Source organism: Anabrus simplex, chromosome 3, assembly GCF_040414725.1.
Source record: "Anabrus simplex isolate iqAnaSimp1 chromosome 3, ASM4041472v1, whole genome shotgun sequence".
NCBI lineage: Eukaryota > Metazoa > Arthropoda > Insecta > Orthoptera > Tettigoniidae > Anabrus > Anabrus simplex.
In genome coordinates this window covers 142,377,665-142,395,324 of record NC_090267.1, presented here as the reverse complement: position 1 = coordinate 142,395,324, position 17,660 = coordinate 142,377,665, and the positions used below count along the sequence as shown (strand labels likewise).

Here is a 17,660-nt window from a genome sequence, read left to right as displayed (position 1 = left end):
AATTAATTTTCCCCAGGATATCATCAGTATGGCTCAACAAATACCTCGGCCTCCAGCTCCTGGCAGACCTTCTGTGGCTGGGGTGGGGAGCTAAGAATCTCCGCGTCGGCCGTAATGAGGATATGCAATTGGAATGTAAGAAGCATGTATGAAGGAGGAAAGATCCATAACACCGTCAGAGAAATGGAAAGACTTCAAATAAACACCTTGGGAATAGGCAAAATGTGATGCCCAGAATCAGATAGTTGTAGAATCAAACATCATTTTATCTATTACTCAGGAAACAATGAACAAATTTGTTTCAATTTGCTTTACGTCGTGTCGACACAGCGATGGCGATAACCAAATCATTTAAATGGAGTTGACATCATACTGGGTAAGCAAGAAAATAAAGCAGTCAAGGCCATCATTCCATTATCGGACAGAGTTTTATTGATCAAGTTAAACTCGAAACCTTTTGATATAAATGATACAAGTACAGTAGAAGTCCGCCATAGCGAGTACGGTATATAATGAGAACTCCGTTATAGCGACGATTGTTTTCTGCCCCTTCAAAATTCCTATATTAAACTGTGTATCGTCCTTCGGTTACAGCGAGAGCCTTATCACTGACGCATCCGTTATTACGAGCGATTAAGCGCACATGATTTTTCCCATTACCGATATTTATGCACTCAGCGATGATATTGCATAAGATCAATTTCCTTCAGCATCGTTTCCTCGCTATGTGCACTAGCGAGTTCTCTCGTCGACATTCGAAGGCGATGTCGGCGTCAATTAGTAATACCCGTCGACAGCTGTTCCGTAAAGAAAATTTGGAATGAAAGAGAACATATTGATATAGATGTTTATTCCCATAGGGAATCTGAGATATTTGTTCCGAATGAGTAAATTTATAATACCAATATAAATGGTCCGTTATTGGACATTATAAATGTTCCAGCTAGCTCATTCCTGGTTGCCAGCGTTTCGCCCTCGTGATATGGTTAATAGAGCAAACGCCTGAAAAGCCTTACATCTGATATGTTTTTGACATTTTTGACATGCTCTATTAGTGAAAAATATCTAATTCCCTCCATGGGCAATAATTCCATTGTGGAGAATTATCTCCCGTATGCAGTTATCAGACTGTACTTCTTATAAGGGCTTCTGATAAGTTCACCTGCTTACACCCCAGTGTCAGTGGGTAGGGTCTGACACATCCCACTCTGATGAGTCTAGTGTCAGACCTAAGACAAAACGCTGGTTAATAGAGCGAACGCCTGAAAACCTTACATCTGATGTGTTTTTGACAACGGTTGTTAAATGCTTACAATATAGTGATTATTTTAATCCACCTATTCAATATAAATTTGCATTTATAACAAATTTCAATACGGGTCTAATCATGAGATTAGTTACATGTAATAACGGTTGTTAACTCGTTAAAAATTAAGGCTGACTAAACAACTGCTTAATTTTGAGGCTAAATACTGCAATTAAGTAATAGGATACACATCGAGATATGGCTGAGTGCTTAATTGATTTCAGAGGTTAGTTTATATTTTGTCGCGTCTGGTTAAATTACGGAGAGGCTATTAAGAAAATTTACAGCAAGAAGGTTATCAATTCTCTACTGGCGCTTGAAATATGTTTTCATCATACGTATAGTACCGTTAAGTTAGGAAAAATTGACGCTGTCTGAATAAGAAAACTGAAACGTTTCCAACAAAATGCGATCGATCATCTTCGGTACGGTATAGTTTTCTTACTTTGTGCATTTGCGAGCACTCTCGTTTACATTCAAAGGTGATGTTGGAGTAGATTAGTAATACCCGTCGAGTACTGTTCTCTAAAGAAAATTCGAAATGAAAGAGGATAACACGTTTTTATAATAAATGCGTAAATAACGTGGCCGATAGCAGTTATTAACTCGTTGAAAATAAAGACTGAAGTAAACGATATCTTAATTTTAATGTTATATATGAAAATTACGTAAGAATGGGATACGCCTCAAGATATGGCAGAGTACATCACTGATTTCGGAGGATATTTGCTATCTTCTCTCGTCTAATTAAATTTCGAAAAGGCTATTTACATGTACATTTTTCGCGAGGTGGTTATCATTTCTCTACACGCGTTTCAAATGTTTTTCATGATACATATACAGTTAGGTTAGGCGACACTGTTTGAAGAAGAAAACTGAGGTATTTGCCACAGAAAACTCTGGAGTGATATCGTATTTCTACAAATCCAAGACTTTTTTTTCTCAGAATCTCATGCGAAAACTCAAGGGTTGTTGCATTCGCGGCCTAACAGTAAGTTAATGGATACCACTGGCAACTACCGCGGTAACCATGCTGCTTCTTTTCACACGCGCACAAAACTCATTGACAAACGACCGCCTCTTTACTATACATCGGTAGCCGCGACAACCGGTTGTACAGTGTAACGTCACTGGATCTCAGGAAAAAGTGAAGAGAGAATGGTGTTCCATTGGTCTCTATAAAAACGTTTCTCAAATCTGCAGAATGACATCAAAACATGTGACTCTTCGAATTCTTAGAAAGGCAATGGCTACTCAGTGGCGGAGTTATAACGCGTCTATTGTACTAGACGCGAACCTTTTAATGAGCCTGATTTTTACAGGGTGCGGAGTAAGGAGGGAGCGCCGCTGGTTCCGGTTATACTGCCAACTGGATGGAAATGAAATCTGAATTGAATCGATAACATGATCGATCGACATGAATTTTCTAAACATTTATTATCTTACGTCAAAAACTGTCACACATACATTATTTAACATTATATAACATTTCTCAATGCAAATCTTGTTACTAGCATGAATTATATAGTTTGGCTTTGCTGTGTAAACAACAACAGTATTAGTTTGTAAAGTGTACGCCAGATGTCGCACAGCAATGAATAAGCGATTCATAGTTTGTGTTTCAAACGTTGCCAATATGGATGTCGAAGAAAACCGAGGTCTACCGATTCAGCACTAGGGAGCTCAGGGCTCAAGCAAAGGTTCGCGTATAGTACTTGGCGCTTAGTAAAATTAAGTTTTATAGACAGCAGGAATATTTTCGTGATGGAAAATCGTATTGTAAAGATACGTGGAAAAGGTATTGCCGGCAAATTTTCAACGGGTTCTAGTCGATATTATGCGGAAATAAAGAATAATTGTGCAGCCGCAAAAAAAAAAACCCACGGCATGACGAAAGTCAATGTTCGGCATCCAAAAAGTCTAAAAATACGCAGGCCTACTGTACAATAAGGCATTCATATGATTTTACAAAGTACTTTTTGAGACTGATTTAAATTTTTTGAAGGAAAAAGTGGGGTTCATCGTTCATCTTGGATTTGGAGAAATACGGTACTATATTTTTTTCAGAATGAAATTAACACATACTTTCACGTAGCATCGGATTTCGTAAAATAACAAACAAGTAAGCCGTAGTGTGGATATCATCTGTGGAAATGCAAGATTTTAACAAACTGATTGCCGTTTCATACCAATTTTAATGTGCATGGGGGTTTTCCGACTTTTATGCAAAAATCGGATATAACGATAATCCGTTATAGCGAGTAAATTTTTCGCTGTTATGAATTCTCGCTACAACGGACTTCTACTGTATATGCTCCCACATGTGGTAGGGACTGATACTGATATTTAAAAGTTTTATGGAGACATTGATGAAGCCCTAAAAATAACCAAAAATTCAGTAATAATACTAATGGGAGAATTCAATGCAAAAGTGGGAAAAGGCATGTGAGAGGACATAATTGGCAATCATGGCTTAGGTGAGAGAAATGATCACAGGGACAGTTTTATTCAATTTTGTTAACAGAAGAGCGTTATTGTGACAAATACCTTCTGTAAGTTACCAGCATGGAGATTGTACACCTAGATATCAAATGCTGAAACTGAGTCAAGGACTGTGAGGAATCTGACTGATTACATTTTGGTTAAAAAGAAAACTGCATTAAGTCAGTGAGGACTTATCCTGGTGTTGTTTCATCAGATCATAATCCATTGGTCGCTAAAATTAAGGAAGATCAAAAATCATTTATCAGTCCTAAATCGGATACTGGCAAAATCCATGACGCAAATATTGGAGAACAGTACTGGAAGACCTAAGTGAACAGCTATCCCACCAGAATGAAATGCCGAAGTACACTGAAACTATCTGGAGTTGATTCAAAACAACTGTACTGGATACAGGAAATAGTCATCTAATGCAAGACAAACGAGTTAGAAAAAGCACATGTATGACTGATGAAATCCTTGACTTGATGGACCAATGGAGGATGGTAAAGAACAAGAACTGGGATAGGTATAAAGAACTCCAGACCAAAATCTGCCAAATCTGCTGAATGGCTGGTAATCAGTGTAAGGACATGAAAGAATGTGAATCTAAACACGACACTTTTAACATGCACAAAAACCTTAAAGAAGCTGCAGGGTTACATACCAGGAGGACAAATGGACTGTTATATAACAATCACAGGAAGGTCACGATGGAACATGAAGAAAAAATGAATAGCTGGGAAGTCTACGCGACTGATTTTTTTCCATGATAATAGGGGACCATATCCGTCTGTTTGTGATACAGATGAAAGACCAATAACTTGCCAGGAAGTAGAATATGCACTCAAGAACTGCAAAAACATAAAAGCATTTGGACTGGATGGTATACTTGTAGAAATATTATAGTTCTTTATGGCCTCATTCGTCTTTAATTTTGTGCCCATAAGGCTAAGCGGTCGAAAAATGAAATTTTAATTTCATCATTGTTATATGCCTTTTGAAGGAAATTATGTCGGCTCGTTTGCTGAGGGCATGGCTTCAAAGTGGCTATTTTGAGGGTTAAAGGTACATACCCCACATCGAAACTAATAATCTGAAGATATTGACATTTCTGTACAACCACCCCTGTAGTAGTACTTTCAATTAGCAACAATTCTTATTTTGTAATTCAACTTTTTTTGTTAACCTCTTCAGATTTGAATAGCATTATTGGAGAGAAAAAGTTGTAACATTAACTTCAAAGTTACTGCCATTTGAAGCGGCTCTTATTCTCAGCAGTAAGAAGGTTAAAAAAAAAAAAAAAAAAATCGGTTCAGCGATATACCCGTGGTGTACGTATCCTTCAGACTCTGCAAAACAGTAGATGAATCAAATACACAACACACAAACATCCACAGTGGCAAGAGAGTGCATGGTCACCTAGCCTCTCTTCCCCACTCCTCCTTTGCCATCAGCAACCTAGTTCCCAGCAGGTAGGTGCTGCGTATAATAAATGTAGAACTCCCAGCATGAGAAAACGAGGAGGCAACTGAGCGATCAAATCTTGTAGTGCATGCATTTCAATACTGTAGTCCAGTGGAATGTATACGTTGCACACTGTTGTCATTACTGGCAACTGCATCTAGCCGAGTACGGAGCGGTACTTCTTCGCTGAAGATGTCGGAGCGAACTAGGGTACAAATGCCCCCAGTCGCCGCGACATCCACCGCTACTCTGTCTTTAGAATAAAGACGAAATCCTCTCATAGTCGTGTCGTGTCCAGACCTCAAACGAGATTCCTGCAGACAGACTATGGAGGCCGCATAGACGGATATCAATTGACTATCTCACCTAGGTGACAGTGATAACTATTGCAATAGTGGCATTGTATGGATATGTAGCACCTCAAATTTAGGGCAATTTCTTGCCCTTCATTCGGTCCATTACCTGCCAGGTTCCGCTGTCTTTGTTGGTGTTATTTACGTCATCACCACCATCCACGACAATGAGTGGTTCAGTCTCCATGGTCTCCTGAGAAGGAGGACACGCGGTGACTGAGCACTCCGCAGACGGTGATCTAACTGATTGGGAACAGTGGGCCTTCTTCCTGGAAGAAGTAGGTTTCCCAGAAAGTGATTGAGCAAGAGAGTGTCTGGCCTTCTTGTTCTTGCCCACTGATTCTGTCTTTTTAGGAGGAGAACCGGCTGATGGCTTGCCGGTCTTCTTCGGGGATACAGTGAACCCGGACCGAGTTGGAGAAACCTTCTTCTCCAACTTCTTAGGGGAGCTGTGGGGCTTCCCTTTCACCTCTTTTTTGTTCTGGGCACTGGAAGGAGGACTGAACATTCCAGCCCTATTTGGGGAAGCCTTTCCCTCTGCCCTGTTGGGGGAGGACTCCCCAGCCAAACGTTCCTGGGAAGGGCGTTCTCCAGGCGACGTCGGCAATAATGTGCGACTTTTGTTCCCAGGAGTTCCCAAAACTGTCCTGGGATCTCCAGTTTCCTTCAGTACTTTCTCTTGTTGGTGGTTGAGACTTGTCGATGCTAGCTGGCTAGAGATAGATGGTGTAAAACTCTGTGGGGTGATCCGCACGTTCGAGACCTTTTCAGCAAAGGAGATGGAGAACTCCGGAGCAGCAACTGATTTGCATTTTCTTATCCAGAGTTTTTATCTCCTGGATCTTCTTCTCCTGCTTGAATGTGGGGCACCTGGACAGTTGACGCACACAGGTGGTGGTGTGCAGTCAACCCCAATATGCTCACACTTCCCACACATTTTGCAGGTCGTCGAACCTTGACATCTCAATGAGGTGTGACCAAACTTTTGCAGTTATACCACCTCACCAATGCTGTAATATACGGACGAACAGTCAGTCGGTACACAGCCCCCTTTATTCTTTCGACGTCGAAGGTAAGGATGAAGGCGCCCGTATTGAGCAACTTTATCACCCACACACCTCTTCAACCTCTTCACAACGGTTACACCCTGACGTGCTAGGTATCTGATCATGGTATCATCGGAAGACATAACCTGTGGAATATAACTCTTTTGCAGGAGTTCAGGGTTTGCTGCTTCTCGATTTTGACCTCTACCTTTCCGAATAATTTGGTTTAAGTAGCCGCCTGGACTGTTCAGCTAATGATCTTGATTAGTAAGGATCCATCGCGAAGCTTGTGCACCTCGTCGACTTCACCACCAGCAATTTCTTCAATCGAATTGCTAATAAAAAAAAAAAAAGGATATGTCTAAAAAGCTTTTGCCATCGGTCCTGGAAGCAACCAGGAATCGAGGTAGAAGTCTGTCACTTAGATAATCTGCAAGTACTGGAGTATATCGCTTTCTTTTTGTTCCTTTTAAGGACGCTGTTTTTTGAAGGGTGCCACCCTTTGAAAATAAAGAAGATGAGGAGAGAGGTTCCGTTTTCGGTCCCGTGAGTACCCGGGATAAGAAGGTTGACCTTTAACAGAGCCCTGATGTGCCAAAGGCAAGGCTATATACTCCAGAGGGCACCTGTATCTGGAGGGGGTCACAAACAACTACTCTCCCAGTAGCCATGCATCACCTTGCCATAACCCGAAATTTGTGACTGGGGGAGAATAAAACCTCCGTACTAACCTATTCTACCCGAGATAGAGAGGTTGGCTAGACAGGAAAAGGAATGAAGAGTAAAGAGCACAGACACCTGTCAGGCAACTCGGAGGACACCTTGTTAGTCTAGCCCAACACCGAGGCCAATCCAGCATGGGTAACCCGGCGCTGGCACAGCCCTCGGGATCAACAAGCACACAAGCCCCCACACAGACATCAAGGTCATGGTGTCCCTAGAGGGGGGCAGCCTCACCTGTTATGCTGAACAGGGGCCTTGTTGCCGATGGGAAAGGATGTGCAAGGAACGGGGAAGGAAGCGGCCACGGCCTTAAATTAAGTACCATCCCGGCATTGATGCTTCCAAGCAGCTGGACCGCGTCATTAGTCCCCTTCTGTATTATTACATTTATTACATGTATTAATTACATTTATTCATTTAGTGATCATATTTGATACGGAGTTTAAGTTTCATAATAGCCTCTCGTGCCATGTCGCCATAGCATTGATTCGCGTGTGTAATCCTGCAATGCTGTCATGAAATATGCGACGAATGCCTTTAAATATATTACGCAGACATTACACAACTTACACATTTGGTTCTTTTTGGGCGAAATGTACCTTTGTCCTTCATGTAAACAATATCTTAACATTACCAAAAGAAGTTATCACAATTTGCAAAATTAGAAAAAGGCAAAGTTATGTGAAGTTAAAAGTCCGTTCCATGTAAACACCAATCACTAATTTTAAAATTTTATAAAATCGCATACATCAGGTGTACAACAATGAAATTTATGAGGGTTATAAAAGTATCATCTAGATTATATTATGCATAAATCTCAATTTGTTTGGATGGTAAGTTTCACATATTATATGTTAAAAAAAAAGAAATATACAAATGTAAACACGCGACACCTGGAATTGGCCAGCAGGTAAGGTAACAAAGGAAGTTTGGAGCCTCGTCAGCTTTATGACCGTCGCCTTGGGAAAAGGAGTTCTTTCATGGAGTCCATTATTTCTGTAAAACATTTGCAGGTGGCGCCCAATTTCATTATTTATATTTTATTTCATTACCCATATTTAGTGCACAAATTTTGCCACAAAATTACATTATATGACCTTCATCAATACCCCAGAAAATCATGGTGGAAACATATGTCAGTGTTACTGCTCTGGTAAAACTAGGTATAGCAAAACCCTAGTAAACGAAATGTTATTCGCAAGTCAAGAGCATAGTCTACTAAAGAATTTTTACCTAAGGATCACATATGGAAATTTTCATTATAACTGAACACAGTAATTCTATATTAAAAAAAAAAAAGTTAACCTCATAATATTAAAATATATGCACCTGATTGCAATCTTCTTAATGAAATGACCATTTTTGGTAAATATCTGCATACGGGAGCGTTCATTGCCCCGGTCACACACCACAAATTTTCCTGTGTTCCTCATGACAGCCACTTTACGGGGATACCACAACTGACCTTCTTCTTTGCCAGGAATCCCGAACTGGAATTTGAAAGTTCCTGTCTTTTCAAATACCTGAAGAAAAAGAAAGGAAAAAAGATTACATTTTTGTGAATAATTGATACATAGATGAACAATTATTATTGAAGTACATAACTCTTCAGTGGAAGGCAAAGGGAAACCACCACTGTTATTTTCCCAAGACAACCTCATGGCTTTACTCAATCTCAAATTAGATTCCGGAGTAAGTCCCCCAGTCGGATCTCCGAGGGAGACAAGAGGCTGTGCCCATTTTATGACTCAAACAAATAATACAGTATATTTTTCTGAAAGTGAGGATATGAGTCGTAATGGTGTCGCTGTAATAATTCCAAAGAATCTTAACAATGCTGTTATGGGTTATGAGCCCATCTGTGATAGAATCATCAGTATAAAGATGAAAGCTTCTCCTTGTAATATGAACATCATTCAGGTTTACGCCCCCACTTCAGTTTCACTAGAAGAATTTTATGACCATCTGGAATATACCATGAGTAGGATACCTAAAAAGAAAATATTAGTCATCGAAGGGGATTTTAACGCGAAGATAGATGATAGACATATGAGATCTATGGTTGGACTGTTCGGTCTGGGGGTGAGAAATGAACGCGGAGAGCATTTATTAGAATTTTGTGTGAATAACAACTTATCTATTTGTAACACCCTCTTCCAACATCATCCAAGGCGTCGCTACACGTGGATTTCTCCTGGGGATAAGGTTGCATTGCGTCACCCCAACTCTACAATATCTACACAGAGTATGTAATGAGAAGAGCACTGGATGGCTGGGATAGTGGAATTTCATTCGGTGGTACGAAAATCAACAATTTACGCTTTGCTGATGATACTACACTCATTGCAGGAAGTGAACAAGAACTTTATGAATTGCTCTCTAGAGTGACAATCATTAGTTCTGATTTTGGTCTAGAAATTAACATGAAAAAGACCAAACTAACGGTTATCAACCGACAAAGTCAAATCCCAATCCAAATAACAGGATGACTGAAAGATCTGGAGTTGGTGATGAAGCAACGTAGGCAGACCTGGATTGTAAGACCTACCCTGGAGCAGACTGGTAGTGATCATATACTGCTATCTACGAAAATGTGGATAAAATTGAAATAATTGAAGACGGTGAGAGTAAACCAGGTACGCATTACTGACAAACATATTCTCCATGAGTTTGGTGAAAAAATAAGAACAAAATTCCAGCAAGTAGAGGAGGAAAGAGCTTCTTCTCAAACATGGGACAAGATGAAGGAAATCATCAATTTATCCCTTCCCGAGCAAGTTCCTAAGACCCCTCAAGCACAACATCCCTGGATTTCAACATCTACACTACTGTTGATTGAAGAAAGAAGCACATTGAAGAAACGTGGTATACAAACTGCAAAAGATGAGGAAACATATAAAGAACTTTGCCGAAAAATACAGCGTAATTGTAGAATTGACAAAACACAGTATCTTACCAATATCTGTAATGAAATAGACCACCATCACAAGTTAAATGAAACATGTGACCTTTATAAGAAGATAAAAAAAATAGCATCACCCGAGAGTTCAAACCACATACATGGGTGATTGAAGACACACAGGGAAATGTAATTGGTGACAAGAAAGAAGCATTATCCAGGTGGAAACAACACTGCGAAACCTTATACTGCAAAGGTAATAGCATAAGAGAAGAGAACAACTGCATGGAATGTGACTTAGAGCCTGCTATCCTATTTAGTGAAATTGAGAACGCCATCAAACATTTGAAATTTTTTTTTTTTTTTTTTGCTATTTGTTTTACGTCGCACCGACTCAGATAGGTCTTACGGCGACGATGGGACAGGAAAGGGCTAGGAGTGGGAAGGAAGCGGCCGTGGCCGTAATTAAGGTACAGCCCCAGCATTTGCCTGGTGTGAAAATGGGAAACCACGGAAAACCATTTTCAGGGCTGCCGACAGTGGGGTTCGAACCTACTATCTCCCGAATACTGGACGCACTTGAACGACTGCAGCTATCGAGCTCGGTCATTTGAAAAACAACAAAGCCCCAGGCATAGACGGTATTACTGGAGAAATGCTGAAAGTAATGGGAGAAGAAGGCCTCCATGCTTTACATTCAATATGTAATGAAGTGTGGAAAACTGGAGAATGGCCTAAAGACTGGACTACATCTGTTCTCATCCCCCTTCACAAAAAAGGGTCAGTTAGGGACTGTTCTAATTACCACACCACAGCATTAATATCACATGCTAGCAAAGTTCTGCTGTACATAACAAATCAATGACTAAAAACTTTCTTGCAATCTCAGATCTCTGCTGAACAAGCAGGTTTTGTGGCAGGTAAAGGTATACGAGAGTCAATAACAAACATGAGGCAGATAACTGACAAATGCCGCGAGTTCTGTGCCCCTGCATATATTTGTTTCCTTGATTATAAAAAGGCCTTCAACTGTGTCAAATGGGACAAGTTGTGGGAAGTGCTCAATGAATGTAGAGTCCCAAAACACTTAACGTCGTTATTGAAAGGTCTTTATAATAGTCATAATGCAACCATAAGGGTGGATGGTGAATGCTCAGAATTTTTCAATGTGACAAATGGAGTCAGACAAGGTTGCATAGTGTCACCCCAACTCTACAATATCTATGCAGAGTATGTAATGAGAAGAGCGCTGGATGGCTGGGATAGTGGAATTTCAATCGATGGTAGGAAAATCAACACTTTATGCTTTGCTGATGATACTACACTCATTGCAGGAAGTGGACAAGAACTTGATGAACTGCTCTCTAGAGTGACAATCATTAGTTCGGATTTTGGTCTAGAAATTAACATGAAAAAGACCAAACTAATGGTTATCAACCGACAAACTCAAATCCCAATACAAATAACAGGATGTCTGAAAGATCTGGAGTTGGTGAATGATTGTGTATATTTGGGCTCCATAATCAGTAATACGAGAAATTGTGATAAAGAAATAAAACGACGGATTGTCCTAGGTCGTGCCGCAATGGTTAAACTCACAAAGATCTGGCAGAACCGGGCGTTATCCAAAACAGTGAAAATAAGATTGGTGGAATCACTGGTGTTCTCTGTTTTCCTATACGGTTGTGAGACCTGGACTGTGAAGGCTAGTGACAAGAACCGAATAGATGCCTTTGAGATGTGGTGTAGGCGGAGAATCCTCCGTATACCATGGACAGAAAGAAGAACAAATGCCTCCATTATAGAAGAACTGAGCATCACAAAACGTTTATCTTCCCACGTTAGTGAAAGTTACCTCCAGTTCCTGGGACACATTTTGAGGAGAGAAGGAGACAATTTAGAAAATACCATTCTGCAAGGCAAAATTGAAGCACCAGACCAAGAGGCAGAACAAGTAGATGGTTAGACCAAGCAAAGAAGATCACCGGTCTACCTCTTCACAACATCTTAAGAAGAGCTTAAGACCGCTCAGCATGGAAAAATTTTGTTAAGGATGCAGTTACTAATGAAGTGAAGAAATGAGGTCATGACGCCCAGCAATGAGTAAACTGACTGGTGGTGACATAACTCTTCCATTCACAATAGCCAACTGTTAATCACACACACTCAGCATAACTACTGTAAATCTGTTTCTATCATGATTCAGACGTCAAATTGTGACATAGTGAACATTTTGGTGACTAGTTATAGTGTCTAATGGGAATAGGTCGGAGCATAGCAAATGACATTTTCAATTCATTCTAGCTTAGGAACCTACCTATTCATTCTCATTTAAAAAGGGAGGCTTTCAATCAATCAATCAATCAATCAATCAATCAATCAATCACTACCGATGTGCATTTAGGGCAGTCACCCAGGTAGCAGATTCCATATCTGTTGTTTTCCTAGCCTTTTCTTAAATGATTGCAAAGAAATTGGAAATTTATTGAACAACTCCCTTGGTAAGTGATTCCAATCTGTAACTCCTCTTCCTGTAAACCAGGTCTTTCCAACTCGAGCACTTAGTGCCGGGGTGCACCAGAGCTGCACTCAGCAGCACCTTTTCCCTCATTCCCCACCTGCCCCAAGCAATGGTCGCTGCATGTGTGCGTAAGAGACAGTACATTCATTCTCATTCTCTCACCGTGTGTGTCATTCTCAGCAGAACCTATTCGATAGAACAGACAGTGGAGCAGTTGGTTTCACCTTCGTTAAAAATGTCGTTTAAACCTTCATGGGTGGATTCATATTTTGTTCTCACTACCGAAGGGAAAGTTCAGTGTTTAATTTGTCATGTCATTTTAAGCATAAAGTCTTCAACCACCGAGCTCGATAGCTGCAGTCGCTTAAGTGCGGCCAGTATCCAGTAATCAGGAGAGAGTGGGTTCGAGCCCCACTGTCGGCAGCCCTGAAGATGGTTTTCCGTGGTTTCCCATTTTCACACCAGGCAAATGCCGGGGTTGTACCTTAATTAAGGGCACGGCCACTTCCTTCCACTTCCTAGGCCTTTCCTATCCCATCATCGCCAAAGACCTATCTGTGTCAGTGCGGCGTAAAACAAATAGAAAAAAAAAAAAGGGTCTTCAACCGTTTGACGACACTACCGCAATAAACATGTTTCCACTTCTAAGATGACATTGTTGGCGCAGCAAGAACCGAACAAATTGCTAAGTTAAAATCGGAATTGCTAAGTTCTTCAGAGAGACGTAATAACTTACTCATTAGGAATTGTTTTACTTGCAATTTAGGAGATTTGTTTTCGTTTTTGGTTTTGTATTATTAATAACAGTTTAGAATTAGACTTAGATGTGCTGCTGAGAAAAAACCACCGGGCAAATTGGCGGCGCGGTTAGGGGCGCTCAGCTGTGATCTTGCATCCCGGAGATAGTGGGTTCGAACCCCATTGTCGGCAGCGCTGAAGATGGTTTTCCGTGGTTTCCCATTTGTAACCAAGAAAATGCTGGGGCTGTTCCTTAATTAAGGCCATGGCCGCTTTCTTCCCATTCCTACCCTTCTCCCATCCCATCATCGCCGTAAGACCTACTGCAAAAAAGAACCCACAATGATAATTATTTTAAATATTTTATCTCCCTGTCCCACAGATACTTGAACCCAAAACTTTAGAAGGCTCAGTTCAAGCACTTTATGGGCCATTGTTGCTCTGGAAATTGAAAAACAAAAAAGATAGATGTTTTCTATTCTGAATTTAAATCAATGGAGAGCTAGGACTTCTCTGTCTGATGCGGACTTAGGGGCTGTATTTAGAATTTCTACTGCCAAATCGATTGTACCCATTATTGGTAAATTAGTTGCTGCAAAACAATGTCAGCGATCGACTTAAACACTAAATGAACATTAAGGCAAATGCAAAGTATGTACAGAATAAATTGTGTGTTTATGTGTTCAGAGAACTGTTATAAATACTATTGTTTTCATAAGCTGCGTGCTGACTCGATGACCTGTGGTTCTGCCTCTGTCACTTCCCCTCCTTCCCCCTCCACCTCAACGGTGCTATAGCACAGCACCGGGGCTGCTGCCGGGGCCCTGGGAGCACCTCAGTTGGAATCGCTTGCTGTAAACGAATATTCACCCCAATTTGTCCTCCTGAATTCCAACTTTATCTTCATATTGTGATCTTTCCTACATTTAAAGACACCACTCAAACTTATTTGTCTACTGATGTCACCACCACAGTATCTATTTATAACGATATATAATACTAAACCATATCATCATAAATAAAAGAAAAAGAAGGGGGGGGGGGGGCGGCGGCATATTCCTGCTGGTCTAAACCAATGTCAAAACTGGCATGTCTCACTCTCATGCCTGCCAACTTTTAGAACCCCAAAACAGGAAGATTTTTTTAATTCTTGGATTTCACCACATATATTCCACCACAGTCTACGTGAAAATAGGTCAGAATAAAAGGCATACAGTTACAATGCGAATTGCCTGACCTGCGGTTCCTTTAAAGGGAGATCAAATATTCCTTCACTTCACGCTTCTCAATCACAAAGCGATGAAAATGGTTGAAATCATTCGTCATTTTTTGGCATAATGTTGTTCTTCGTCGAAGAGAAAGTCCATTTCTCTTCATAAAATTAATCAAGCCACGGCTAACCTTCAAATCCGAGACACCGATTCCATGTGCCGCGGCTATTTCTCATTCTTTAAAATACAGCATTTCGTGAGAAACGTGGCTTATCCAAAATTGCGTAACAAAATCATATAATTAAGCAGATAATCCTCTACGTGCGGAAACTTGCCGCTTTTTGGTCTGCGAAATGCTTTGGGAGACTTGTTGACCGCTTGAAGTGCACTTCTGTTACCGCGGTAGTGCACGTTTCATTTGGACACTGAATACTTGCTGCCCGCTGCTCTATTCCCGTATGTTTCGACGTAACTGATCACCGCAAGTTTGTATGATGCAGTATTACTCCAATACTGTGGACTGACAAACAATTTTGAGCTCACAGAATGTCCCGTACCCGAAACACTCGTAAAACTAGTGCAGTGGGATTTCCTGACTGCTAATAACAGCACGTTGCGCTGTGATTGGAATGCCTGCTTCGCGATAGGAAGCCTGCTACTTGAGTTGTGGGTGCGTCAAATACGTGAACATTTCTTTTTCTCCACTTTGGACCCCAAAATATTGGGATGCATAAATTATGCAACAGCGTTAATTACGCGAGAAAATAAGATAGTTTCCTTCATCAGACGGTAAAATGAACGGAAATTTATAGGCATCTCTGAACACTTAGAGATAACGTTTGTTATATTTTTTGGCCATAACAAGAAATTAAAATACCAGAAACTGTCACTGACACAACCCCCTTAAAAACATCCAACTAATTAAAATTATGCACTTAAATACGCGAAACTACCACATACAAAATAATTCAATATGTCCCATACATTATTAACATACGACTTCGACACAAGGAAAAACACGTGGCCTACAACTCCAACGAAACTACGCACAGAAATGATGTTAACAGCGCGCGAACAACACAATAACAAACTCATTCTTTCGTCCCGATAACCGAGTCGTTAGCGCGCGCTAGCCTCTTGCTTGCAGGACGATCGCCGCCCCGAATCCCCAGCTGTATCAAGAGCACACGCTGCTGTGGTGAGCGGGAAACTCGATACACGAAGGCGACGGGCGAAACACTCAAGAAATCAAGTAACAAATAAATACGCTTGAAGATGAGGTTTCGTAAATTACACAAGCACGTAAGAATTTATCCTTTATCGAAGGGGAAGAGTATTGGCCGTAAAAATAAATCGGAAAATTGGAAGACGAGTTAAAAACCGGAACGTTTCCGGGTAAATCGTAAGGGTTGGCAGGTACGCACTTTTTTTTGATTACTGTGTTGATCAGATGACAGTAACTCATGGGGATCACTGTAAGTACCTAGGTGTTGGGATATCACATAAACAGGATTGCAGGTAAGGGTTACAATGTCTTCATATGGATATGAGGGTATTAAGGGGTTGTAGTAAGGATGCATAGGATAGGGCGTATAAGTCACAAGTAAGACCCCAATGAATAGGACCCTCACCAGGATTACTTGACATGAGATCTGGAAAAGATTCTCTGCGATTTCCAACAAGCCGGGCTGAGTGACTCAAACGGTTGAGGCGCTGGCCTTCTGAGCCCAACTTGGCAGGTTCAATCCTGGCTCAGTCCGGTGGTATTTGGAGGTGCTCAAATACGTCAGCCTCGTGTCGGTAGGTTTACTGGCACGTACAAGAACTCCTGCGGGACTAAATTGCGGCACCTCGGAATCTCCGAAAACCGTAAAAGTAGTTAGTGGGACGTAAAGCAAATAACATTATTAAAAAGATTACCAACAAAAGAGTAGTGTTACAAAAATGTTACAAACTTGGGGCTGGGAAGACTTCGAAGCAAGGAAACAGGCTGCTCAAATAAGTGGAATGTTATATGTAAAGAATTTCATTAGTTTGGTCTGTATTGAACAATATATTACTTAATGAAAAGAAGAATATTCCTTGAGGATCCGCCTATTCAATACAACATACTGTATAATCTCACTAGATTACATATACATTTTAAAATATCCAATTGAGGGACATGTTTTGCATTGATTTAGGCATCTTAAGTCGCATATAATTGTTTTAAGATTATTACGGTACTAACATATTTCTCTTAGGCTATTAACATGGTTCTGTCCCTTATAAGAAGTTCTTTTTGCTAGTTGCTTTACGTCGCACCGACACAGATAGGTCTTATGGCGACCATGGGACAGGGAAGGGCTAGGAGTGGGAAGGAAGCGGCCGTGGCCTTAATTAAGGTACAGCCCCAGCATTTGCCTGGTGTGAAAATGGGAAACTACGGAAAACCATTTTCAGGGCTGCCGACAGTGGGGTTCGAACCTACTATCTCCCGAATACTGGACGCAATTAAGCGACTGCAGCTATCGAGCTCGGTATATAAGAAGTTTTAAAACAATTTGTGTCTAGAAAACACACAATAACTAAACTACAATACAAATTATGAAAAGAGTCGCACACTTTTTATCATTATTTGTTTTGAAAAATCAACATATGTAAGAGAGTTTGGCAATATGTGCGCTGAAATTAAAAAAAAGTGAAGTTGGTAGTTTAACACAAGTCTTGTGAAGTTGAAGGATCTATGAAGTAAGGCTGCTTTTGTTGTATTTATTTGCTGTATGGAAAAGGATAATAATACCAGTGTTTAAGAAAGGGGACAAGAAAGTTTATGGTAACTATAGAGGAATCACACATATCGCAGGTAGTTAAAATACTGGAAAGGATATTAGAAAGAAGAATAAGGATTGAAGGAGAGTTACAAAAGGAATAAT

At 40.6% G+C, this 17,660-nt stretch overlaps 1 protein-coding gene across 2 annotated transcripts in view; it reads right to left on the bottom strand.

The window, feature by feature from the left end:
• Window positions 1-17,660, bottom strand: part of mei-P26 (meiotic P26) — a 451,952-nt gene that overhangs the window by 98,232 nt on the left and 336,060 nt on the right. For both annotated transcript variants that reach the window (XM_067142736.2, XM_067142737.2), the window contains exon 11: window positions 8,706-8,899. In XM_067142736.2, the coding sequence (XP_066998837.2) occupies window positions 8,706-8,899 (194 nt within the window). The remainder of the gene's footprint in view (window positions 1-8,705; window positions 8,900-17,660) is intronic.